Raw genomic sequence first — 24,833 nt, 5'->3', positions numbered from 1 at the left:
ATTGAATATGTGAGCTCTCAGAAATGAAATGTGTATAAAATATGGTTTTGTTTCTAAATTATCTAACTGAACTTGGTTATTGCTGCACCTAATAATCTTCTATTAAGAAAACTAGGATACGGGAGAAAGAACACTGGCCTGGGAGATAAGACTCCTGAGTTCTACTATGAGTAATTCCATCCACAAAGCCAGTGACCTGGTCAAGTCACCCACCTGCTAAGGCCCAGTCTCTTCCCCTAGCAACTGAGGCAGCAGCAGAGAATCCCTGCAGACTGTTCCTGCATTACTACGATTCTCCCAGGGCAGATCTAAGGGGCGAATCAGCAGACACTTAAATGAGAAAACAGAGGTGCTGAGGGACGTTTAGAGGCGGTCGAAATCTGGAGCACGGAGAGGAGGAGGAAGGGCTGTTAGGGGTTAGGGGGGAGTGGAGACGACGTCCGCAGCTGAGGGTGGAGACACCCTCCACGCCCCCGTAAGCCTCGTCCTCCCAGATCTTCCCATGCAGCGCCTGTTCGGTGCAGCCGGACCCTGCCCTCGAACCCAAACACACGTCTCTCCTGCAAGCGATCGGGACCCTCCCCCTGCCCCACACTCAAAGGTCCCCAACACACGGTGACTTCACCCAGGCCCTTCTCGCTCTGGGCCCGAAAATCCAATACTTACCCTCCTGGGGCTCCGCAGCCTCTGCCCCCCGGCTCCCGAGAGGCCGGGGCGGGGCTGCTGTCGCTGGCGCGCGTGTCTGCTCACGAGGTCCCCTCCTGTCCACCTCACCAAGGCTGTTCTTCTCCCGAGGGGCCCGGGCCGGGCCTACGGGGCAAATCCAGGCGGGTGTCCTTCTGGGGGCCCAGATCCGCCTCCCTGGGGCTCACCATACAGCGACGGCCTGGTCTAGGCCGCCAAGGACACATACGGGCCAGGCCCGGGTCCCGCCGCCCCTTCGCCTCCGCCGCCACCTCAGCCGACTCCCTCCCGGCCCCTCTGGCCCCAGCGCCGCCGACTCCGGGGCTCACACTCCGGGGTCCCCGCTTGAGCCTCCACCCGGCCCGCGCGAACCCTGGTCTGCACAGCTCCGCGTCCGCCTAGGTGCTGGCCCGGGCGGTCAGCGTCCAGCCCCGCAGGCTATGCGATGCTCGTCCACTGCAGGCCAAACCCTAGGAACTAGAGCAAGCGGCGACCTGAAGACTCACAGGAAGCGAGGGCAGCGCGGCGGCAGCGCGCATGCCCGAACACGCACGCCGGGAGAGGTGCACACGCGCAGGAGTGCACCGGAAGTCCGCCTGCCAGGGCCCACTGCTGGTCTCAGGACAAGTACTGGACTCTATTTCCCATGAGCCTATGCGACTCACAAGTTTAGGGGCCGTTTTAAATGTCTCTACCCCGCCTAGAGGATAAGAAACTCCAGGCTATGAGCTCTGGCAGCCCTGAACACCGGACTGATCTTCACGTTTGTCTTTACTCCCTTTTAGGGTCAAGTCCAGGGCTGCCTTACTGGGTCCTGGAGCCCAAGTCCTCTGGGTTAGAACCGAGTTTCCCGTAAGGAGAAGGAAAGGAAAGGGTGTCTCTTGGTCACTGCGCTGAAATGCTAAGAGAAGTTTCACTCAAATCCTAGGACAGGATAATTGCCCAGCGATGCTTTCCAAGGAACAAAAAGAAAAAAGAACTTGTAGCCGGGCGCGGTGGCTCACGCCTGTAATCCCTGCACTTTGGGAGGCCGAGGCGGGCGGATCGCGAGGTCAAGAGATAGAGACCATCCTGGCCAACATGATGAAACCCTGTCTCTACTAAAAATACAAAATTTAGCTGGGCTAAATTCGAGTTCTCTCGAATTCCACTTTTGCTCAGTTTTTCTTTGTCAGCACTCATTGTCAGGAGTGTTTAAGTGCTGTACCTGGATCCACTCACCTCAGCCTCCCATGTAGCTGGGACTACAGGTGTGCACCACCACACCTGGCTATTTATTATTATTATTTTTTGTAGAGATGGAGTCTCCCTATGTTGCCCAGAGTGGTCTTGAACTCCTGGACTCAAGTGATCCACTCACCTGAGCCTCCCAAAGTGCTGAGATTATAGGTGTGAGCCACTGTGCCCGGCCAACTTCCGTTCTTTTTAAATTACCAGGTCTCAGGTACTGTTAAAGCAGTACAAATGAACTAAGAAACTGACTGTAGTAAAAATACATTAAACTTGGTTATTTTATTTTTTATTTATTTATTTTTATTATTATCATTTTTTTGATATGGAGTCTCACTCTGTCACCCAGGCTGGAGTGCAGTGGCGCGATCTCAGTTCACTGCAACCTCCACCGCCTGGGTTGAAGCAGTTCTTCTTCTGTCTCAGCCTCCCGAGTAGCTGGGGTTACAGGCACCCACCACCACGCCCAGCTAATTTTTGTATTTTTAGTAGAGATGGGGTTTCGCCATGTTGGCCAGGCTGGTCTTGAACTCCTGAACTCAGGTGATCCGCCCACCTCGGCCTCCCAAAGTGCTGAGATTACAGGCGTGAGCCACTGCACCCATCCTAAAGTTGGTTATTTTATTTATTTATTTATTTATTTATTTATTTATTTATTTATTTATTTATTTTGAGACAGAGTTTCGTTCTCGTTGCCCAGGTTGGAGTGCAATGGTGCGTTCTTGGCTCATAGCAACCTCTGCCTCCCGGGTTCAAGCAATTCTCCTGCCTCAGCCTTCCGAGTAGCTGGTATTACAGGCATGCGCCACCACGCCTGGCTAATTTTGTATTTTTAGTGGGGGGTGGGGTGGTTTCTCCATGTTAGGCTGGTCTTGAACTCCTGACCTCAGGTGATCCACCTGCCTCGGCCTTCCGAAGTGCTGGGATTACAGGCGTGAGCCACCGTGCCTGGCCTCAGTTGTTTTAAATAGAGAAAATCCTCAAGGCTCCATTATGGACCCTTTTCTTTTCTTGTACTCTTTCCTTCTGTTATGGCTTTAGGTACGATTCAATTCCCATAACCTCTGACTTCTCTGAGTTAAACTTTGCATCTTCATGGGAATGTTTCAAAGGCAACTCAGCTGAGGCCAGGTGTGGTAGCTCACACCTATAATTCCAGCACTTTGGGAGGCAGAGGCAGGATGATTGCTTGAGGCCAGGATCTGGAGGCTGCAGTGAGTTATGACTGGGCCACTGCACCCCGGCCTGTGTGACAGCGTAAAATCTCCTGTCCCGGCCTTTTTAAAAAAAAAAAAAAAAAAAAGGCAATTCAGACTGGATGCCGTGGCTCACGCCTGTGATCCCAGCACTTTGGGAGGCTGAGGTGGGATGATCACTTGAGGTCAGGAATTCGAAACCAGCTTGGCCAACATGGTGAAACCTGGTCTCTACTAAAAATACAAAAAGTTAGCCGGGTGTGGTGTCGGGCGCTTGTAATCCCAGCTCCTTGGGAGGCTGAGGCAGGAGAATTGCTTGAACCCTGGAGGTGGAGGTTGCAGTGAGCTGAGATTGTGCCACTGTACTCCAGCCTGGAAAACGGAGTGTAGATTCTGTCTCAAAAAAAAGCAATTCAGCTCAAAACATAATATCATAATATCTATGCTGAGCCTGGCCTTCTTCCAGGTAGATGGCACCACTAATTTCACAATCCAGAAACGCAGGACCCCTCCCTAAAAGCTCCTTCCCTAGCCCCCTTCTATGTAACCCAACTCCTGTCTGTCCATGTCCATTTTACCTGCCATGTGTCTCTCTGGCCTGCCATTTCTCCTGTCTCTCCTGCCACTATCCTGTCTCACATGCCATCACCCTTTGCCTGGACTATGACAATAACTTCCTTGTCGGTTTCCCCTGTCTACTCCAGCTCCACGCCACTCTGTCCTCCATACTGCAACCAGAATGGTCTTTTCAGAATGCAAATCTCATCATGTCACCCCTTTGCCTAAAGCCAATCAACTGCTTTCCCTTGTCTGCACAATTGAATAGACCTTTTATTTTTTATTTTTTTGAGAGAGAGGCTTGCTCTGTTGCCCAGGTTGGAGTGCAGTGGCGTGATCTTGGCTCGCTGCAACCTCTGCCTCCCAGGTTCAAGCAATTCTTATGCCTCAGCTTCCCGAGTAGCTGGGATTACAGGCGCATGTCGCCACACCCAGCTAATTTTTGTATTTTTAGTAGAAATGGGGTTTCACCACGTTGGCCAGGCCGGTTTTGAACTCCGGACCTCAAGTGATCCTCCGCCTTGGCCTCCCAAAGTGCTGGGATTACAGGCATGAGCCACTGTGCCCAGCCTAGTAGAGCTTTTAAAGGACAGTTCAAGATGGTTTTTTTTTTTTTTTTTTTGAGACAATGTCTGACTCTGTCACCCAGGCTGGAGTGTGCAGTGGCACCATCATAGCTCACTGCAACCTCTGCCTCCCGGGCTCAAGCAATCCTCCTGCCTCAGTCTCCCAAGTAGCTGTGACTACAGGCATGTGCCACCACACCCAGCTAGCTTTTTGTATTTTTTGCAGAGATAGGGTTTCTTCATGTTGCCCAGGCTGGTCTTGAATTCTTGGACTCAAGTGATCCACCTGCTTGGGCCTCCTAAAGTGCTGGGATTACAGGCATGAGTCATTGTGCCCAGCCTATGCTTTAAATGGAGCAGGCTCACTTTGGCATTCTGTCACTGGGAGCAGAAAAGCCCAGCTGCAGGCAAGTGTCCCCGTCTTTGGTATTTATCCAGATCACCTTCCCACTGAGCAAGGTGATCCCACTGGTTCTTTGATCTCCTTAGTTAGAGATGCTAGCTTCTGATTACCTGCCTCATTCTCTCCTTATGTGATGAGTCATTTGGACCAATTCTCCTGCTTACCAAGCCCAGCCTTTCCCAATCTGTGTCTCCCCTGTAGGTCCCCTGGCTTAACACACTGTATTAGGTTGCAGCGTGCTGTGGAAAGGTCGCTCTGCAGCCCAGCCCGGCTCTGTTAGCTCCCTCTGTAAATCCTCTGGTAGCTGTGACTGGTTTGCTCTGAATCCCTTTGACCAGTAGCTTCTGTCTCTGAGCAGAATTGGTCACATCTCATTTTAAGGTAATAGGTTAATTTGCATCGCAAGGGTGCAGAGGGAGGAGCCACAGACTGAACCCCCAGATTTTATGAGACCTGATCTATATGACAAGTTTTTTTTTTTTTTTTTAATATTATGTTTTTTTAGACACGGTCTCTGTCATCCAGGTTGGAGTGCAGTAGCACAGTCATGGCTTACCGCAGCCTGGACCTCTCCACGGGCTCACATGATTCTCCCATCTCGCCCTCCCTAGAAGCTGGGGGTACAGGTGCACACCACCATGCCCAGCTATTTTTTTTTTTTTTTTGTATTTTTTATAGAGACAGGGTTTTGCCATGTTGCCCGGGCTGGTCTCAAATGCCTTGGCCTCCCAAAGTGCTGGGATTACAGGCATGAATCACCATGCCCAGCCTAAATGGCAGTGTTAACCACTTCGGGACTTTTTTTTTTTTTTGAGACGGAGTTTCGCTCTTGTTGCCCAGACTGGAATGCAGTGGCGTGATCTCGGCTTACCACAACCTCCGCCTCCTGGGTTCAAGTGATTCTCCTGCCTCAGCCTCCCGAGTAGCTGGGACTACAGACATATGTCACCACACTTGGCTAATTTTGTATTTTTAGTAGAGATGGGGTTTCTCCATGTTGGTTAGGCTGGTCTTGAACTCCCGACCTCAGGTGATCCGCCCGCATCGGTCTCCCAAACTGCTGGGATTACAGGTGTGAGCCACAGTCCTTGGCCCACTTCGGGACTTTCTATTTGATCATTCCCATGGACAGGAGAGCGTACAGGGAGGATGGAACATGTTTAAGAAGTGCAAACAAATGTCTTTTTTTTTTTTCAAGAGACAGGGTCTTGCTCTGTTGCCCAGGGTGGAGTGCAATGGCGTGATCACTGCAGCCTCAACCTCCTGGGCTGAAGTGAGCCTCCTGACTCAGCCTCCCAAGCAGCTGGGACTACAGGCATATGCTACCATTCCCAGTTAATTTTGTTGTAGACGGGGTCTTGCTATGTTGCCCAGGTTGCTCCCAAACTCCTGCACTCAAGTGATCCTCCCACTGTGGGCTCCCAAATTGCTGGGATTACAGGCATGAGCCACGATGCCCAATATCAAACTAATATTTCTTTTTTTTTTCTCCTTTTTGTGGAGAACAGCTTCTCACTATATTTTCCAGGCAGGTCTCTTAACTTCTGGGCTCAAGCTATCCTCCTGCCTCTGCCTCCCTAAGAGCTGGGATTACTGGTGTGAGCCACCACACCCGGCTCAAACTAATATTTCTAAGATATATTCCCAGAGGTGTGGGGCTAAGTGGATTCCATGAACCCCAGGATACAAATGCAGGCTTCTCACTGGAGCCTATACCTCAGAGCCACGCTGGCTGGTCAATCACCACCACGCTCCATTGCCAGGCGGAAATATTTATTTGAAAAATTGAAAACACAGATGCAATGTATTATACAAAGAAAGGTCTTAATACCATAATAAAAGTATTGTTGGAGGGAAACAGAAGCCAGTGGCCACCTGCCCTGGGAAGGTAGGCACTCAGTGAAAAATGAAATTCATTTCAAGGAACTACCCTAATGGAAACCCAGGGGAAAGGTTAAAAACAGAAGAAAAACAAACCCAACCCTATCCCTGCAAACTGAAATGTGAAAGAGTTTAAGTTTGAGACAATTGCATTATCACCAAGATGTAACCGAACCCCCTCGGTTTGTCCCTATGAGTGGTAATCAGTTTCATTTAGGGCCTTCAAACCTGAGGTAGTTGAGGGTCACCTGAAAGACATGTCTGGAAAAATCTACTCTCAGAATCGAACCCAACAGCATTGAATTGTTTCCTGTTGCTTTGGCTCCTGACAACACCATGGTGTGGTGCTGATCTTGTATTTGGTCTGGACCTGGGAGAGGAAGGAATTTGGCAGCAAACAGCTGGCTGGTTTGCTGCGCCGATGGCTGGCAGGTCCGTGGTGGTGGTTTTCTATGCTACAGGTGGTGCAGTCTCTGGAGGACAAGGATGGCAGAGAGAGGGCAAAGCCAGTTTGCTTGGAAAGCCAGTGTTGGAACTGGAGGCTTTCCCTGGCAGGATTTCCAGAGATTTGGAAAGGTGGTAGAAGGTAGCAAGATGCTGACCAGTTATTAAAGACCAGGGTCAAATGGAGCCAGGAGACCCCTCTAGACTAAGGAGCTAAGAGGGAACTTCCAGCTGCAAGCTGAGAACTAGCTCCTGCGCAGGGTCGAGGGGCCAAAGCCAACTAATCTGACCGGAGCGACATGTACCTGTGATCCCCGTGTTACCTGGTGGCATAAACCTTGGTGTCTGAGTTGGTAGCTGGGACAGTTCCAAGAAAAGTTGCTCTAGACAGTGGTTCTTCCAGCCACTGGGTTAGAGGGACCCGTATTCTGGTGGGATTTTAGGGGTACTGCTACGGACGGCTGCATCAGCAGACAATCTAAACTAGTCTCATTTAAACTCCTTGCTCAGATATAAAATAACCCTGCCAAGATGGCTCTTCTCTTCTATTTCTTTCTCTCTCTCTCTCTTTTTTTTTTTTTTTGAGATGGAGTCTCACTCTGTGACCCAGGCTGGAGTGCAGTGGTGCGATCTTGGCTCACTACAAACTCTGTCCCCCGGGTTCAAGTGATTCTCCTGCCTCAGCCTCCCCAGTAGCTGGGATTATAGGCACCTGCCACCATGCCCGGCTAATTTTTGTATTTTTAGTAGAGACGGGGTTTCACCATGTTGGCCAGGCTAGTCTTGAACTCCTGACCTCAGGTGATCCACCCGCCCCTGCCTCCCAAAGTGCTGGGATTAAACGCGTGAGACACCATGTCTGGCCTCTTTCTCTTAAGTAAACAAACATCTTTTCTCTAGAGGTCTCAGGGCACTGTCTTACAAACTTAAGTAACAGATGCAGCTGTTTTTTAACTTCTTGTCGATCCTAAGCCATGATTTTGTTGCTGTCCCATCTTGTCATGACCCATTTACGCTCACCCGAGACTTGTCACTAGTGATGCTCGGTGACTCATTTAGAAGGCTTGCAGGTTCATTTTTAGCTTTAAGATGTGATTCCCGTTTTAATCCAAGGTGTGTCATTAAATACCTCTTCATCTTCATTTTTAGAAGAGTCACAATAGGACAATTTGATTTTGTCTAGAGAATGGGGTAGCCATTCTAATCTGAGCTATTACGAAAGTAATTATGTGACATCTGACAGCTACTTCCTCATGTGACACTGAATTAGCCTCTGCTTCTGTTTAAGTGCTTTCTTAACCGTTATGACTCAGGCTAAGTCGATGAAGTTTTTAAACATTTCTGTGGCTTCTTTTTAGAGACAGGATCATTCAGATAATTTTTTGTTTGTTTTTAAAGAGATGGAGTCTCGCTCTGTCACTCAGGCTGGAGTGCAGTGGGAAATCATGGCTCATTGCAGCCTCAAACTCCTGGGCTGGGCTCTGACACAGAATCTTTTTTTTTTTTTTTTTTTTTTTGAGACAGGGTCTCACTCTGTCACCCAGGCCGGAGTGCAGTGGCACAATCAGGGCTGACTGCAGCCTCGACTTCCCAAGCTCAAGCAATTCTCCCACCTTAGCTCCCCAACTAGCTGAGACTACAGGCATGCACCATCATGCCCGGCTAATTTTGTTTTTGAATTTTAGTAGAGATGAGGTCTTGCTATGATGCCCAGCCTGGTCTCAAACTCCTGAGCTCAAGCAATCATCCTGTCTTGGCCTCCCAAAGTTCTGGGATTACAGGCATGTGCCACTGTGCCCAGCTGGGCAGAGAATCTTAATTTAATCCATTACACTAGACTGTTTGCCCCATTTGTAATTTTTTTTTTTTTTTTTTGAGACGGAGTTTTGCTCTTGTTGTCCAGGCTGGAGTACAATGGCGTGATCTCAGCTCACTGCAACCTCTGCCTCTGGGGTTCAGGTGATTCTCCTGTCTCAGCCTCCTGAGTAGCTGGGATTATGGGCACCCGTCACTACGCTCGGCTAATTTTTGGTATTTTTAGTAGAGATGGGGGTTTCACCATGTTGGACAGGCTGGTCTCGGACTCCTGACCTCAGGTGATCCAACCACCTCAGCCTCTCAAAGTGCTGGGATTACAGGCATGAGCCACTGTGCCCGGCCACCCCTTGGTAATTGGGAACATATGAGTTAGAATGGCTGAGATCTAGAAGTGAGGACTAGCCACTTTTGGAAATGTTGACCCGCATCAAGAACACACTGATTGGTTTAGTTGCCACAACTGGGACAGGGAAGCCACGCACCATTCCTTCTGAGCCTTGAATCAAAAAAATACTAAGCAGAAAGCAGCATTCAACATTAAGACTGCCCAATTTCTAGTGCTGATACTTCCTTAGCCCAGTATGGAGGTCACACGTCTGAGTATGGTCATCCGAGGTCCTGGGAGAGAGTTTTTTGAATGTCCCACTTAGAAAATGCACAGAGAGGGAGTTGGGGAGGGGGGTGGGCTAGGGAGATGGGGGTTGGTTCACAGTGATCAAACAGAAGTCTCACAACCCGTCATGTAGCAAAACCTAGCAATATTCTGTTGGAGCAGATCCTGGGAAGTGCTTGATGGCTACCACCAATGAGTTGCTATAGATAAAGAAGGAAGACGCTGTTTTTCCAAGATCAGAAGGCCACTTAAATGCTGGGGTCCATCTAGAAGAGGAAAAGTGCTGTTGGGCTACCCATCCCTGGCAAGCTGTTCATGTGCCCTCTGTCCTCATCCTGTCCACAGGGCAGCGAGAGCCTGGGGCATGTGGCTGAAAGGAGTTGGAGCCGCTGGCTCTGTCCTTTCTCATTTTCTCTGACCCAAGAGCTCCAAATGATCTCCTTGCTTTGGGATCCAAGTCAGTAACAGTCCAGCACCTTGGCCTTTCTTCTGATTCTTGAAGGCTGATGTAGCCGGGCAGAAAGATGAGCCTTGCTAGAGTCACACCTGAAGTCCTGATTGCTCCAAGCATCTCTTTGTAGGCTGTTGCTGCTTAAGGGAGGTTAGTAATAAATACTAAGGGTAGCAAACCAAGTATAGGGTTCTTTCCTGATGGGAGCAATTGCATCTGATCTTCCAGGTTTGTCAATTGCGTAGAAGGTGGAACGATCTTCCTATTCAAGAGGATGCCAAGGCAGATGTCTGCAGAAAGGAGTTGGGAATCACTCCCACACTCCTTCTCTGGGCCAAGGGAGATGGCCCGCTTGACAGAGACCATTCACAGACAGTTCATTCCGGCAGGGAAGTAATGTTGTTGATCTCACCAGCTCCATTCAAGCATGTGATCAAGTTTTTGAGCCTGGTCACGGGAACTGGGCTGTGTGAACCCTCTTGTCCCTCTTTCTGTTGTCTTCTCCCTTGTAAAGGTGGACAGAGGCTTTCCGCCGGGATTCAACTTTAGGAGGGAAAGGCACTCACTCTCCTTCTGCTTTTTGAGGAAAGCTGTCACTCAGCAGCTCCGCCTGACCCTGGAGCATGGACTGGGTGGGCCAGCACTTGGTCAGTGTGGAGGCGGAGATGGAGCACCGAGAGGCCTGGGCAGCACCATCGCTGAAGCTACCACAGTGGGGGGGCCCTGGAGACTCAGCCCCAGGGGTGTGCCCTTTGGGAGAGTTGGCTATGTGAGTGAAACTTAAAAAAAAAAAAACCAAAAAACCCAACCAACCACCATAAGAAGCAGTGGAAATCCATGGCACTGCCCAAAGAGGGGGAGAATGGCTTTGGCATTCACAGCCAGGACACTCCTGCCGTCCTTCTGACTGTGCAGATCTCAGGGTAGTGTCCTGGTTTGGAATCCATCAGCCCTCTGATGCTCACAAGTTTGTGCAAATGATGAAACCGAAAAGACTGAGAAGAAAACAGAAAAGAAAAGGCATAAGATCTTCCCTTTCCAAGCTGTCAACAAACAACAAGCAGCCCCTCTATTAAGGATACCCATTGTTGTGGGGGTCAAATAGTCAGCAGGACTGGATGTTGGTCCTCTCTGTTGAGTGGCCCTGCCCCCCACCACCCCTCTTTGTACCTAGGCTTGCTCATGGGCAGCACTGGCCAGCCTGGATGCTAACTAGGGAGGCGGGGAAAGAACAGAGATGACCATGGGTCCAAACAGAAAGGGTGTCGCTATGGAGGGAGTCTTTGGAAGTGTCATGCATGTCCTCGGCACTGGGTAATGGCAGTGGTGTGGCTGCCCCTGGGACTCCAAGGATTTGGCCTGTGGCTGGGGAAATAACACACACGAGATAGGTAACAAGGATTTACACTGACATATGGGGTGTTGGTTTGGCTCTATTCTTTTTCGGTTACCACTTCTTGCAGTGTAGGTGGAGATGCCTCTGTTCCTAAAAGACAATGATAATTTATGTTGCAAAGCACTCATGAATGCATTCATTCACTTAACCAACAAAACCTGCCACCATGGGGGCTCAAAAATACATTATAATTATAACCATGGTGTAATCACATAGTCTCCAAGTTTCGTGTCTAGGAATGACTAGGATCTGTCTATGGTTGGTGCCCAGAGTCAGTCGAGTCCACTAAGAGTGAACAATCTTGGCTGTGATCAAGTTGACTGCTTTCGACATGCAGACAACAACATATAGACTCAAGGTGATGGATGGCAAGTCTCTGGGCTGGCAGGCTGAATGTGACTCCATGCCACTCCATTTCTCAGCACCTGATCCCTTCTTTTTTTTTTTTTTTTTGAGATGGAGTCTCGCTCTGTCGCCCAGGCTGGAGTGCAGTGGCGTGATCTCGGCTCACTGCAAGCTCCGCCTCCCAGGTTCACGCCATTCTCCTGCCTCAGCCTCCTGAGTAGCTGGGACTACAGGTGCCCACCACCATGCCAGGCTAATTTTTTGTATTTTTAGTAGAGACGGGGTTTCACCGTGTTAGCCAGGATGGTCTCGATCTCCTGACCTCATGATCCGCCCGCCTCAGCCTCCCAAAGTGCTGGGATTATAGGCGTGAGCCACCACGCCCGGCCTAGCACCTGATCCCTTCTGTGTTTTGGCAATTGTTGCCCTTCACTGGCTCTAGATAGACAGAACCTTGTAATTCACTTGTCCCTGTCTGCCAGATCTCGACTGACCACTATTTATTCATTTTTCAACTCTCTGCTGGCCAGAAACTAAATTCCCAGGGAGTTGGTAAGGCTAGCTGGGCCTGGGAGGGAATGGCAGTGAGTGAGTTATGATCAATGTTTAGGTCTTAAAAGGTGACAACAAAAGCTTTCAAATCACCATAACTTCACCCAAAGTTAGGCTTAAAGGTTATTTACAACGGAAGAGAAAACAGGTTCCATGAGGAGAGAAGAGAAGGAAGAAGCCACCGATCTGGTGGGTTCCTTGTTCTATTCCATTCTAGGGGAAGGCCCTGGCCACACAGCTTCCCCTCCCTGCTGCGGGTTAGTGCCCATCCTTGGAGTCAGCTTACCTTCTTCCCAGCCCTCAGCAACACCAGCAAGCTCGTAGTGCTTTTTCCGAAGCTCTCCCAGTTTTTGACGCTCCTTCTGCAATTCATTTTCTAGCTCTAGCACCCTAACCTGTAAGGGAAAGTAAGTGGGATTTTCTCTTAATCAGCTCTCAGGGATTTAATTTTTATTTATTTTTTTATAGAGATGGGGTCTTGTTCTGCTGCCCAGGCTGGTAGTGAACTCCTGGCCTCAAGAGATCCTCCTGTCTTGGCCTCCCAAAGTGCTGAGATTACAGGCATGAAACACCATGCCCAGCCTACATCTATCTTATTTTGATTACTCCCTTTCTGCTGCATTGTGAATTCCTCTTCTTCCATATTATTCACCCTGTTTCCATACTTTATCTGGCCCTCAATTTCAATTCTCTTCTTTGCTCTAATTTTTCCATTCTCCCATTCATTTATCTATCCCAGTAGCTCTTATGCTTTACTCACTGTGATCTTCTACTGGAAGTGAATGATGCTTTACAAATGCCTAAATGGTAGGTGGGCTTATCTTCTGTTCCTCTGAGAAATCACTATCTAAAAACAACTCTAATGTTTAGCCTAACTGTATGGTGAGTACCAATCTAGTTGTAACCCTTCTTCAATCCCAGTTCCCTAGAAACCCAGGTAGGAAGCAAATATGATGGTTCTGATATCTTTCAGGTATTTGTGCAACTTACGCTTATTACTGCTACAGGAAAAAGCCTGGAAAATCTTACTATAAAGGAAAGGGTGATCTTGTCTAGCTCTACTTCTCATTAATGTAATTTATTTTATTTCTTAATTCAAGGAATATTTGCTGGCCGGGCATGGTGGCTTATGCCCATAATCCCAGCACTTTAGGAGGCCAACGTGGGTGGATCACCTGGGGTCAGGAGTTTGAGACTAGCCTGACCAACATGATGAAACCCCGTCTCTACTAAAAATATACAAAATTAGCCAGGTGTGGTGGTGCATGTCTGTAATCCCAGCTACTTTGGAGGCTGAGGTAGGAGAATCGCTTGAACCTGGAAGGCGGAGGTTGCAGTGAACCAAGATCGTGCCATTGTACTCACTCCAGCCTAGGCAACAGAGCAAGACTCGGTCTCAAAAAAAAAAAAAAAAAAAAGAAGGAAAAATTAGCTGGGCATGGTGGTGTGTACCTGTAGTCCCAGCTACTCAGGAGGCTGAGGTGGGAGGATCCGCCTGAGCCCAGGAGTTTGAGGCTGCAGTGAGCTGTGATCACACCACTGCACTCCAGCCTGGGGAACAGAGCAAGGCCCTGACTCAAAAAAAGAAAAAAAAATGCTGAGTGACACATCTTGGAGTACTTTAACAATTCCAATTTGAAATTCACCCCAAGACTGATGACCAGTTATTCTAGAAAAACTATGTCAATTTTTTTTTTAAAGGATCTCGCTGATACCTATTTTACATGATATGACTTTATAGAACAACAGAGAGAAATAATGGCATTGCTTTTGATGAGTTAAAAGGATTTTCTCTTTTAAAACTAAAAGTCATACACAAATAATTCATACCAGAAGTCTAAAACAGTGTTTATAGTAAGACTATTAAGTTTGTGGATACTAAGAGATCCTGGATAACATGCAGAGGAACGTTAGTCCAAGAATAGTGGGCAAGAGTTAAGAGTCTGATCTTGGCTGGGCGTGGTGGCTCACGCCTGTAATCCCAGCCCTTTGGGAGGCTGAGGCAGGAGGGTTGTGTGAGGCCAGGAGTTGAGACCAGCCTGGGCAACATAGTAAGACCCCATCTCTATCTTATTTAAAAAAAAAAAAAGGGCCGGTGGCTCACGCCTGTAATCCCGGCACTTTGGAAGGCCCAGGTGGGCAGATCACAAGGTCAGGAGTTTGAGACCAGCCTGGCCAGCATGGTGAAACCTTATCTCTATTAAAAATAAAAAATTAAGGCCGGGCACGGTGGCTCACGCTTGTAATCCCAGCAGTTTGGGAGGCCAAGGCAGGCAGATCACGAGGTCAGGAGATCGAGACCATCCTGGCTAACACGGTGAAACCCTGTCTCTACTAAAAATACAAAAAATTAGCCAGGCATGGTGGTGGGTGCCTGTAGTTCCAGCTACTCAGAGAGGCTGAGGCAGGAGAATGGCATGAACCTGAGAGAGGGAGCTTGCAGTGAGCCGAGATCACACCACTGCACTCCAGCCTGGGCGACAGAGCAAGACTCCGTCTCAAAAAAAAAAAAAAAAAAATAGCTAGGTGTGGTGATGCACGTCTGTAAACCCAGCTACTTGGGAGGTTGAAGTAGAAGAATTGCTTGAACCTGGGAGGTGGAGAGTGCAGTGAGCCGAGATCACGCCACTGCACTCCAGCCTGGGCAACAGGACGAGACTCCGTCTCAAAAAAGAAAAAAAACAAAACAAGACAAACAAAAAAAAAACAAGGTGATTCACTAATCACCTTCTCTACCTCCACTGTTTCTTCCGGCAAGATTTACATTCAGTCTTGGGTTAGTAGGTGCACCTGTGTTCATTTCCCTCTGGCTTTTCTCCATGGGAATAATATTCAGAGTCCATGTCTAGGCAATAGAGGCTATCTAGACTTACAGATGGAGCTCTCACCTGAGAATCCATCTCTTGGCGTTTGATCTGTGTCAGCGTCATGCTTGAGAAGTCCATGTTGTCTGCAAGGATGGAAACAAGAAGGTCTCATCAAATTCTACCCTGGCTGACTGGCACCTGAGAGGCAGCCAATGCCAATGCTCTGTGGAAACGCCTGGATTGCCATTTGTCAACACTGCATGAAAGTAACTGAGGGGGCCGGACAACGGTGGCTCACTCCTGTAATCCTAGCTCTTTGGGAGGCTGAGGTGGGTGGATCATGAGGTCAGGAGTTTGAGACCAGCCTGGCCAACATGGTGAAACCCCGTCTTTACTAAAAATACAAAAATTAGCTGGGTGCAGCGGTGGGCGCCTGTAATTCCAGCTACTTGGGAGGCTAAGGCAGGAGAATCACTTGAACCCTGGAGGCGGAGGTTGCAGTGAGCCAAGATTGCGCCATTGCACTCCAGCCTGGGCAACAAGAGAAAGACTCCATCTAAAAAAAGAAAAAAAAATGGCAGAGCGCGGTGGCTCACACCTATAATCCCAGCAAACTTTGGGAGGCCAAGGTGGGCAGATCACCTGAGGTGAGGAGTTCGAGACCAGCTTGGCTAACATGGTGAAACCCCGTCTCTACTAAAAATACAAAAATTAGCCAGGCGTGGTGGCGGGCGCCTGTAATCCTAGCTACTCGGGAAGCTGAGGCAGGAGAATCGTGTGAACCAGGGAGGTGGAGGTTGCAGTGAGCAGAGATGGTACCACTGCACTCCAGCCTGGGCGACAGAGTGAGACCCTGTCTCAAAAACAGAAATAAAGAAAAAATAAAATAAAAAGATGAAAAATATGAAAGAATTTAGACACAGTCCTGTGGGATTTGGTTGGGATCACAGGGAAGGATGCAGAGAAGAGCTCAACAGGGTGGATAAGAAAAGGGTCCCTTTGGAAAGGCTACCTGTCTCTTCGATCTGTGATTTGCCGGAAATGGTTGAGGCCACAACGCCGGCAGTGGCCTGGTTCACTCCCCGAGAGGCCTGCTGCAGCTGGGCTAGGTTGGGGCTGTCCTTATCAGCTTTCACCTACCAGGACAAAGCGGATTTAGGTTCATACAACACCTAGAGCAACAAGGACTGAATCAGATAATTGCTCTGATGGTTCTTAGCAAACATATGTGGGCCAAACGGCAATCACCAATCAGCTTCTCAAAATCTGCTGACTATAGTCAGCTCCTGACATATCTATCATATAAAAAGTTATTCCTGGCTTCTTTGCTTGGTGGATCCCAAACTCTAAGCATTATCACTTATTTGGACAATGTGCCCAGTTGTGGAAACCAATTTGGGATGACAAGAAATAAGGACAAACAAAGAACACTCTGGGATACTGTGAAACTCTTAAAAAGGATTTGGGGCACACTTTACATGAGAATCAGTTGGGGGCATTGATGATATTGATTCAAAAAATAATTTTTTTTTAGACAGAGTTTGCTCTTGTTGCTCAGGCTGGAGTGCAATGGCATGATCTTAGCTCACTGCAACCTCCACCTCCCAGGTTCAAGCAATTCTCCTGCCTCAGCCTCCCAAGCAGCTGGGATTACAAGTGCCCGCCACCACGCCCGGCTAATTTTTTGTGTTTTTAGTAGAAACTGGATTTCACCATGTTGGCCAGGCTGGTCTTGAACTCCTGACCTCAGGCCTCCTAAAAGTGCTGGGATTACAGGAGTGAGCCATCGTGCCCGGCCTGATTCAAATTTGAACACTAATGAAGAGGGGTTGTAGAATCTCACAGCCAAGCCAGGTAACCTGTTTATGATGCCAACCTATTCCTTATTCGAGTGTTTCTTGAATGCCAGGACTGCTAATCGGAAGTTGGCATTGCTGGGACTCTCTAAGGCCACTTGTAACAGATGTGAGGAAAGCCACGAGGGACATGTGTGGCACACCTGGGTACAGACTGGGTACAGACATTCCTTGCTGTCACATGAAAGGCCTCTAAGGCCAGGTGTGGTGGCTCACGCCTGTAATCCCAGCACTTTGGGAGGCTGAGGTGGGTGGATCACAAGGTCAGGAGATCGAGGCCATCCTGGCTAACGCGGTGAAACCCCATCTCCACTAAAAATACAAAAAATTAGCTGGGCATGGTGGCACTTGTCTGTAGTCCCAGCTACTCGGGAGGCTGAGTCAGGAGAATCACTTGAACCTGGGAGGCAGAGGTTGCAGTGAGCTGAGATCACGCCACTGCACTCCAGCCTGGGTGACAGAGCAAGGCTCTGTCTCCAAAAAAAAAAAAAAAAAAAAGCCTCTGTAAGAGGATAGTATGGGACCCTTAACAGGGTGAATTTTTATTTGGAATCGAATCCACCTGAGCCCTGGATAAATCATTTGTTCTCAGGGCCAGTTCCATCCCATCATCCAAGTACTATCTAACCTAGCCAAGTACTCTCTGACTCCTAAGTAGTCTCTAACCTAGCCAAGTACATCTAACCTAACCAAGTACCATCTAACCTAGCCAAGTACTCTGTAACCTAGCCAAGTACTATCTAACATAGCCAAGTATTCTCTAATCCCTTAGTATTCTCTAACCCAGCCAAGTACCATCTAACCTAGCCAAGTACTCTCTAACCCCTTAGTACTCTTTAACCTAGCCAAGTACAGTCTAACCTAGCCAAGTGCCATCTAACCTGGCCAAGTACTCTCTAACTCAGCCAAGTACTGCCTAACGCAGCCAAGTACTCTTTAACCTAGCCTAGTACTCTCTAACCAGGCCTTCCAGCGTCCTAGGAGGTCCAGCCAGGTCCTACCTTGGATGCAGCCACAAGCTGGGCTGTGCTAGCAGCAATTTCATGAGAACACACCATTAGCTCCTCAAATTTCCCTCTGCCTTGTACCACCAGATCAGCTGCATCCCTGATGGAAAACGACAAGAGGGACTAGGTTACGGGCAAATGAGCTGCAACTCCTCCACAATCCCACCTCCAGACCACCCCATTGCCCTTGGCTAAACAGGGAGGGGAGGCTGCCTGCCCTGTGTCCCCTGGGAGAGCCAGGCTCCCTTGTAAACTCGGTCCTATTGACTTCCTGATCAATAGTTTATTTCTAAGGGACAGATTTTTTTTCCCCTCCTTAGCTATTGTTTGGAGTGGATCAATGGAAGAGGGGTCATGGGAGGAGCCTTGGTACCAATGGATACTTACACCATGACAGTGGCTCCCCAGCCCACAGCCTTGGAGGCTGAGATGAGTCCTTCTGTCCATCGAGAGTTCTTGGCATAAAACTCTTTAGGGGATGCTGTACCCTAGGGAAATAAAAAATAGTAATAGCCACCTTTTATTGAGCATGTACTATACGGCAGGTGCTTTTATACATATATTATCCCAAATCATCCTCATAGTAACTCTGAGACATAAGCATTAGTATTCCCATTTTACAAAAAAGAAGAAGATTCAGAGACCAAAATGACTTTTCCAGCTGGGTGCAGTGGCGCTCGCCTGTAATCCCAGCACTTTGGGAGGCTGAGGCAGGTGGATCACTTGAGGTCAGGAGTTCAAGACCAGCTTGGGCAACATGGTGAAACCCTGTCTCTATTAAAAATACAAAAATTAGCTAGGTGTGGTGGTGGGTGCCTGTGATCCCAGCTACTCAGGAGGCTGAGGCAGGACAATCACTTGAACCTAGGAGGCGGAGGTTGCAGTGAGCCGAGATCGCGTCACTGCAATCTAGCCTGAGCAACAGAGCGAGATTCTGCCTCAAACAAAACAAAACAAAACCCTGGCTGGGCGCGGTGGTTCACGCCTGTAATCCCAGCACTTTGCGAGGCCAAGGCAGGCAGATCATGAGGTCAAGAGATTGAGACCATCCTGTCTAACATGGTGAAACTCCGTCTCTACTAAAAATACAAAAATTAGCTGGGCGTGGTGTGTGCCTGTAATCCCAGCTACTCGGGAGGCTGAGGCAGGAGAATCACTTGAACCCAGGAGGCAGAGGTTGCAGTGAGCCGAGATTGCACCACTGCATTCTAGCCTGGCGACAGAGCGAGACTCAGTCTCAAAAACAAACAAACAAGCAAACAAAAAACCCAAAACAACAAAACAACAAACAAAAAGACTTTTCCCAAGGTCATGCAGGAAATCAATGGAAGTAAATCTTGGGCTTTTCTGACTCCAAAGCCTGTAGCATTTCTACCATACCATGACATTTCTGTATTGTATATATAAGAATAAATATTCTCATATGAATAAGTTATGATCTGAAAAGAGTCTAGCCACTCTGCAATTTGCCAAAAAAAGGAGACTACACAGTGAATACATTAAAAAAAAAATATTTCTACTTGGATTTGAAAAATGTTTTTATGCTTTGGAAGTGTCTGATAGTCTGAGAATCTGCAGATAATCCTTGTCCAGTCCATCTTTCTATTTTAGAAACAGAAAACATCAGCTCTCAGGAAGATAAAAGGCACCAGCAAAGCAGGCCTGGCTGCTTGCTTTATGGCACCGTTCTCAGGCTCATTAACCCCTCCCCTGGACTTACGCCTCCCAAGCTGCGGCGGCATATGGGGAAATGAGAAAAAAACAAGATGATGATAATCCCAGCAAAGGTGTGAGACCACGAAGTGGTGCGTTGATAAGAGGCTGACAGCAGAGTCTATTTGTAAGGGTGAGTTGACTCTGCTGTTAGAAACAGATTAGGCCGAACTCCCTGTGAAAAGCCAGTCTCAAGTTGGCATTCAGGATCTGCTTCTTTTGCAAAAGTCCTCATGTCCCCCTCAGAGTACCCAGGTTTGCAATGTAAAAAGGGCTCCCACAGCAAGTTCCAACAATGTCTGCCTGTGCAAAGGGAGCTGGAGTTGGGACACATGCCTGGCCACCCTCTGGGGAGGTCCTGGAGCTCTGACTTCTCCCCAGGGCCTCTGCTGATATCTACAGGAGTGGCTGCTCTGTGCTCAGGTGGACACACAGAGTAAGACGGCAGCATCACAGAGTCCGTTGGAGCGGGAGTCTGTCACCAATGCCTCCTCTTCCTGCCCAGGGCCCACACCCACACTCACCCTGCCGCTCTCCAAAATCTCTCTCTGGAGGTCCTTAGAGGCCACGATGAGCACCTGAATAGCTTGCATGAGGCTGGTACAGCAACCAAGGATCCTGCCAAACAAACAAGTCGAGGATACACTGAGATCAAGATCCAAGATCAATGAACACGACGGTTCTCTTCCCCACTCCTAGCCAAAGGCAAGCTTGGAATGGGAAAGGGAGGTAAGAAGGGTGCTGAGGTTGCTGGAACATTCTGCGGGGAGGCACCGAAGGAGAGGCTGGGGAGTGAGAGAGATCTAATTGTGGGTCTCCATCGTAAGGAATAGTGAAACTGTGATTCCTAGGACTTCTTTTCTTCTTTTTTGAGACAGAGTCTTGCTCTGTCGCCCAGGCTAGAGTGCAGAGGCACAATCTTGGCTCACTGCAACCTCCACCTCCCGGGTTCAAGTGATTCTCCTGCCTCAGCCTCCAAAGTAGCTGGGATTACATGCATGCACCACCACGCCTGGCTAATTTTTGTATTTTTACTAAAGACGACTTTTCACCACATTGGGCGGGCTGGTCTCGAACTCCCGACCTCAGGTGATCCTCCCTCCTCAGCCTCCCAAAGTGCTGGGATTACAGGCGGGAGCTACCGCGCCAGCCCGGGGTTTCTTTTCTTCTATAGTGAAACAGCAATATTGCTGTCATCATTAATACTATTATTGATGATTACATCAACTCAGCCCTTCCCCGTGGCTGCTACTGCTCTCCTCTAATTCCCTAATAAGTATGCAAAGTATAGACCAATGTCAGGAAGACAGATCCTGCTCCCCTAGGTCCCACCATGCCGCTCAGACCGACCTTTCATTCACCTCCAATTTGACTCCTGTGTCTCCTGCTCGGGATTTGCTGAGCATCTCCTGTGAAAAAGAAGCATGGTTTCTAAATGTGCCTTGAATATTAAGGATCCACTAATGTCTTACTATACTTTCAGTCCAACATCGTGTGGTAGCTGGGAAACCTGAATCTGGAAGTCCCCAAGTCCCTGCCCACATTCTTGAGAGAGTCAGAAAAGAATCCAGACTCTAACCTATTCAGGGAGAGTGCAGCTGCAATGGGCTGGCTCTGTGATCCGTGTCATTTTGTTTTGTTTTGAGATGGAGTCTCACTCTGTCACCCAGGCTGGAGTGAGCAGTACGATCTCGGCTCACTGCAACCTCCGCCTCCTGGGTTCAAGTGATTCTCCTGCCTCAGCCTTCCAAGTGGCTGGGATTACAGGCACGCGCCACCACACCCAGCTAATTTTTGTATGTTTAGTAGAGACCGGGTTTCGCCATGTTGTCCAGGCTGGTCTCAAACTCCTGACCTCATGATCTGCCTGCCTCGGCCTCCCAAAGTGCTGGGAATACAGGCGTGAGCCACCACGCCTGGCCAGAACCCAGGATGTTCTGACACCAAAGTATCTGATTCTTGAGGAAACTAATCACCTTCTCTCATGAGGACCTTCTCATTTTCTGTCACTCAGAAAAACGAGCGAGTTCAGATTTTGGTCTCTTTTTTTTTTTTTTTTTTTTATAATTTAAAAACATTTTTACAGACAGGGTCTCACTCTCTCACCCAGGCTAGAGTGCAGTGGTACAATCATGGCTCACTGTAGCCTCCAATTCCTGGGCTCAAGTGATCCTCCTGCAGCCTCTGGAGTAGCTGGGACTATAAGCATGCACCACCATGCCCAGCTAATTATTTTATCTTTTGTAGAGATGGGGTCTTGCTATGATGTCCAGGCTGGTCTCAAACTCCTGGACTCAAGTGATCCTCCCAAGGTGCTGGGGTTACAGGCATGAGCCACTCTGCCTGGCAAATTCTGGTTTCTGTCTTAGGGGGTTGCCATGGCCTTAATGAACTACTGTGACATGTCTAATGAGCAGTGTTGCAGAAGGGCAGTTGCAAAGGCATCATTTCAGGCGATCCTGCAGGAACCTCCTACCTCTATTCTGGCCGTGGCAGTTTCAATAGCAGCTGAAGTGGCCGCCATCTCCTTGTCCACCAGGTCCCCCAGCTCCTCCTGCTTGATGTCCAGGCCCCTGGGCAGGAGCTCCTGTGAACACATCACAAAGGCTGAACTGACCTTGGGGCCTCCTGTCTCTTCTCCTCTGCCATCTGTAACCCTTACAAGATGGCAAGGCAGGAGGCCACCCAGCAAACACCTTCTGCAAGCCACAGGGGTTGTGGGGGGGTCTTTTGCAGACCCCTTCTTGTCCTCTCTGTGACACGAACTCTGGAACCTCATGCTCCTCCTCACTCAGGATCCACCTCCTTCCAGAATGCCATCACTGCCTCCCCCTGCAAGGCCATTCCGCCACCACTAAGACCCCAGTCCCTTAGTTGTGCAGTGTCAATTGTACTAGCTACACAGGAGGTATTTTTTTACAATTTTTCTTTTTCTTTTGCTTTCTTTCTTTTCTTTTCTTTTCTTTTTTTTTTTTTTTTTTTTTTGAGACAGAGTCTCAATCTGTTGCCCAGGCTGGAGTACAGTGGCACAATCTCGGCTCACTGCAGCCTCCGCCTCCCGGGCTCAAGGGATTATCCTGCCTCAGCCTCCCAAGTAGCTGGGATTGCAGGTTTGCACCACCATGCCCAGCTAATTTTTATATTTTTAGTAGAGATGGGTTTCACTATTTTGCCCAGGCTGGTCTCAAACTCCTGACCTCAGGTAATCCTCCTGCCTCAGCCTCCCAAAGTGCTGGGATTACAGGTGTAAGCCACCAAGCCTGGCCCTAATTTTTTATTTTTTTGAGACACAGTCTTGCCCTGTCACCAGAGATGGAGTGCAGTGGCATGATCATAGCTCACTGCAGCCTCGACCTTCCATGCTCAAGCAATTCTCCCACCTCTACCACCAGAGTAGCTGGGAGTACAGAGGTGCACCAAGCCCGGATAATTGTTTTTTTTTTTTTTTTTTTTAATAGAGATGGGGTCTCACTATGTTGCCCAGGCTGGTCTTGAATTCCTGGGCTCAAGTGATCCTCCTGTCTTGGCCTCCCAATGTGCTGGGATTGAATTACTATACCTGGCCTACAACTTTTTCAAATACAGATGATACCTTCCACTTTGACCCTGACTTAACTTTGCTTCCACAGTGATCATATGAGGTGGGTATTATTCCTACTGTGCAGATAGGAAGCCAGGGATCAGAGGTAGAACGTCTTGACCACAGTTATGGTAACAAATGGCAGGGCAGGGATTTGAACTAAGGTCTGACAAACAGCAAAGCCTATGATTTTTAAAACATGATGTGTTATACATACTAAGGTATAAAATATATATGAATGGTTCAAAGGATAAGAATAAAGACGCATGTTATCCACCACCCAACTTAAAACTTAAGGAATGCTGTAAGAAACATCAATACCTTTGGAATCCTATTTGAACTTGTATGTGCCCTGATTCTATCTCCCTTACTCCCTGCCTTCTACCCCAAGAGACACAGAATTCAAGAGAGTGGTTGTTGTGTCTTATTTTATTTTTATTTTTTAAAGACAAAACATAAAAGCCTGTTGCCCAGGCTAGAGTGCAGTGGTGCGATCATAGCTCACTGCAGCCTCCCACTCCTGGGCTCAAGTGATCCTCCCTGCCTCAGCCTCCTGAGTAGCTGGGACAACGGGCACACACCACTAGGCTCTGCTAACTTTTAAACTTTTTTGTAGAGTCAGAGTCTTGCTTTGTAGCCCAGGCTGTATCAAACTCCTGGCCTCAAGTGATCCTCCCGCTCCGGCCTCCCAAAGTGCTGGGATTTTCAGACATGTGCCACTATGCCTGGCCTGTCTTATTATTATTATTTTTTAACTCCACATAGATGCAGCCCTATTAAGTTTGAATGTTTGAGTCTTTATATAAAAGGAATCCTACTGTATATATTTTTCCATGACTTGATTTTTCACTCAACATTCTATGTGTGAGATTCATCCTAATACCTAGTAATTCTGATTCTACGTATATACTCTAGAGAAACTGACATGTGTGCATATATGATCATAGGGGCAAATTAATAACAACCCAAACTGGAAATAACCCAAGTGTCCATCACCAAGAGAACAGACGGATGAATTAAGCGATATTCACACAATAGATAATGAGAGAGCAGTGAAAATGAATTTATCTTCTTGGATTAATCTCACAGAATGTGGAGTGAAAAAGCGAGTTGTAGAAGAATATATACAGTAGGACTCCATTTACCTGTAGTCTATATCATGTGAAACTAACTCTATTATTTAGGGAGGCAAAGATGTAGATGATATTTTTTTTTTTTTTTTTTTTTTTTGAGGCAGTGTCTCACTCTGTCACCCAGGCTGGAGTGCAGTGGTGCAATCTCGGCTCACTGCAGCCTCCGCCTCCCAGGCTCAAAGGATTATCCTGCCTCAGCCTCTCAAGTAGCTGGGATTACAGGTATGTGCTGGGATTACAAAATTAGCCACCACACCTGGCTAATTTTGTATTTTTAATAGAGATGGAGTTTCACTATATTGGCCAGGCTGGTCTCAAACTCCTGGCCTCAAGTGATCCACCCACCTCAGCCTCCCAAAGTGCTGGGATTACAGGCGTGAGCCACCACACCTGGCCCTGATCTTTTTATTTTTTCTTTTTAGAGACAGGGTCTTACTCTGTCACCCAGGCTGGAGTACAGTGGTTCACTGCAGGTGAACCACTCTGCAGAGTACACTCTGCAATTCACTGCAGAGTACACGGTTCACTGCAGTCTTGAGCTCCCAGGCTTAGGTGATCCTCCTGCCTCAGCCTCCTGAGTAGCTGGGACCAAAAGTGCTC

General features: G+C 48.3%; 1 protein-coding gene and 1 pseudogene across 5 annotated transcripts in view; both read right to left on the bottom strand.

The window, feature by feature from the left end:
• The window catches only part of LOC100613111 (postmeiotic segregation increased 2-like pseudogene), a 43,060-nt pseudogene extending 41,997 nt beyond the window's left edge, over positions 1 to 1,063 (bottom strand).
• HIP1 (huntingtin interacting protein 1) overlaps positions 6,394 to 24,833 on the bottom strand; it is a 204,995-nt gene continuing 186,555 nt past the window's right edge. For all 5 annotated transcript variants that reach the window (XM_063813768.1, NM_001428067.1, XM_054655850.2 and 2 more), the window contains 9 exon segments: positions 21,997 to 22,107; positions 20,871 to 20,929; positions 20,045 to 20,138; positions 18,195 to 18,295; positions 17,802 to 17,907; positions 15,957 to 16,080; positions 15,026 to 15,087; positions 12,424 to 12,532; positions 6,394 to 11,330 (listed from right to left, as the gene is read on the bottom strand). In XM_063813768.1, coding sequence (XP_063669838.1) covers positions 11,278 to 11,330; positions 12,424 to 12,532; positions 15,026 to 15,087; positions 15,957 to 16,080; positions 17,802 to 17,907; positions 18,195 to 18,295; positions 20,045 to 20,138; positions 20,871 to 20,929; positions 21,997 to 22,107 — 819 coding nt within the window. In that variant the 3' untranslated portion in view covers positions 6,394 to 11,277.

The sequence above is a fragment of the Pan troglodytes genome, chromosome 6 (assembly GCF_028858775.2).
Source record: "Pan troglodytes isolate AG18354 chromosome 6, NHGRI_mPanTro3-v2.0_pri, whole genome shotgun sequence".
NCBI classification, from domain to species: Eukaryota; Metazoa; Chordata; class Mammalia; order Primates; family Hominidae; genus Pan; species Pan troglodytes.
Note: the sequence above shows the minus strand (reverse complement) of the source record. Positions and strands in the feature narration are given on the sequence as shown.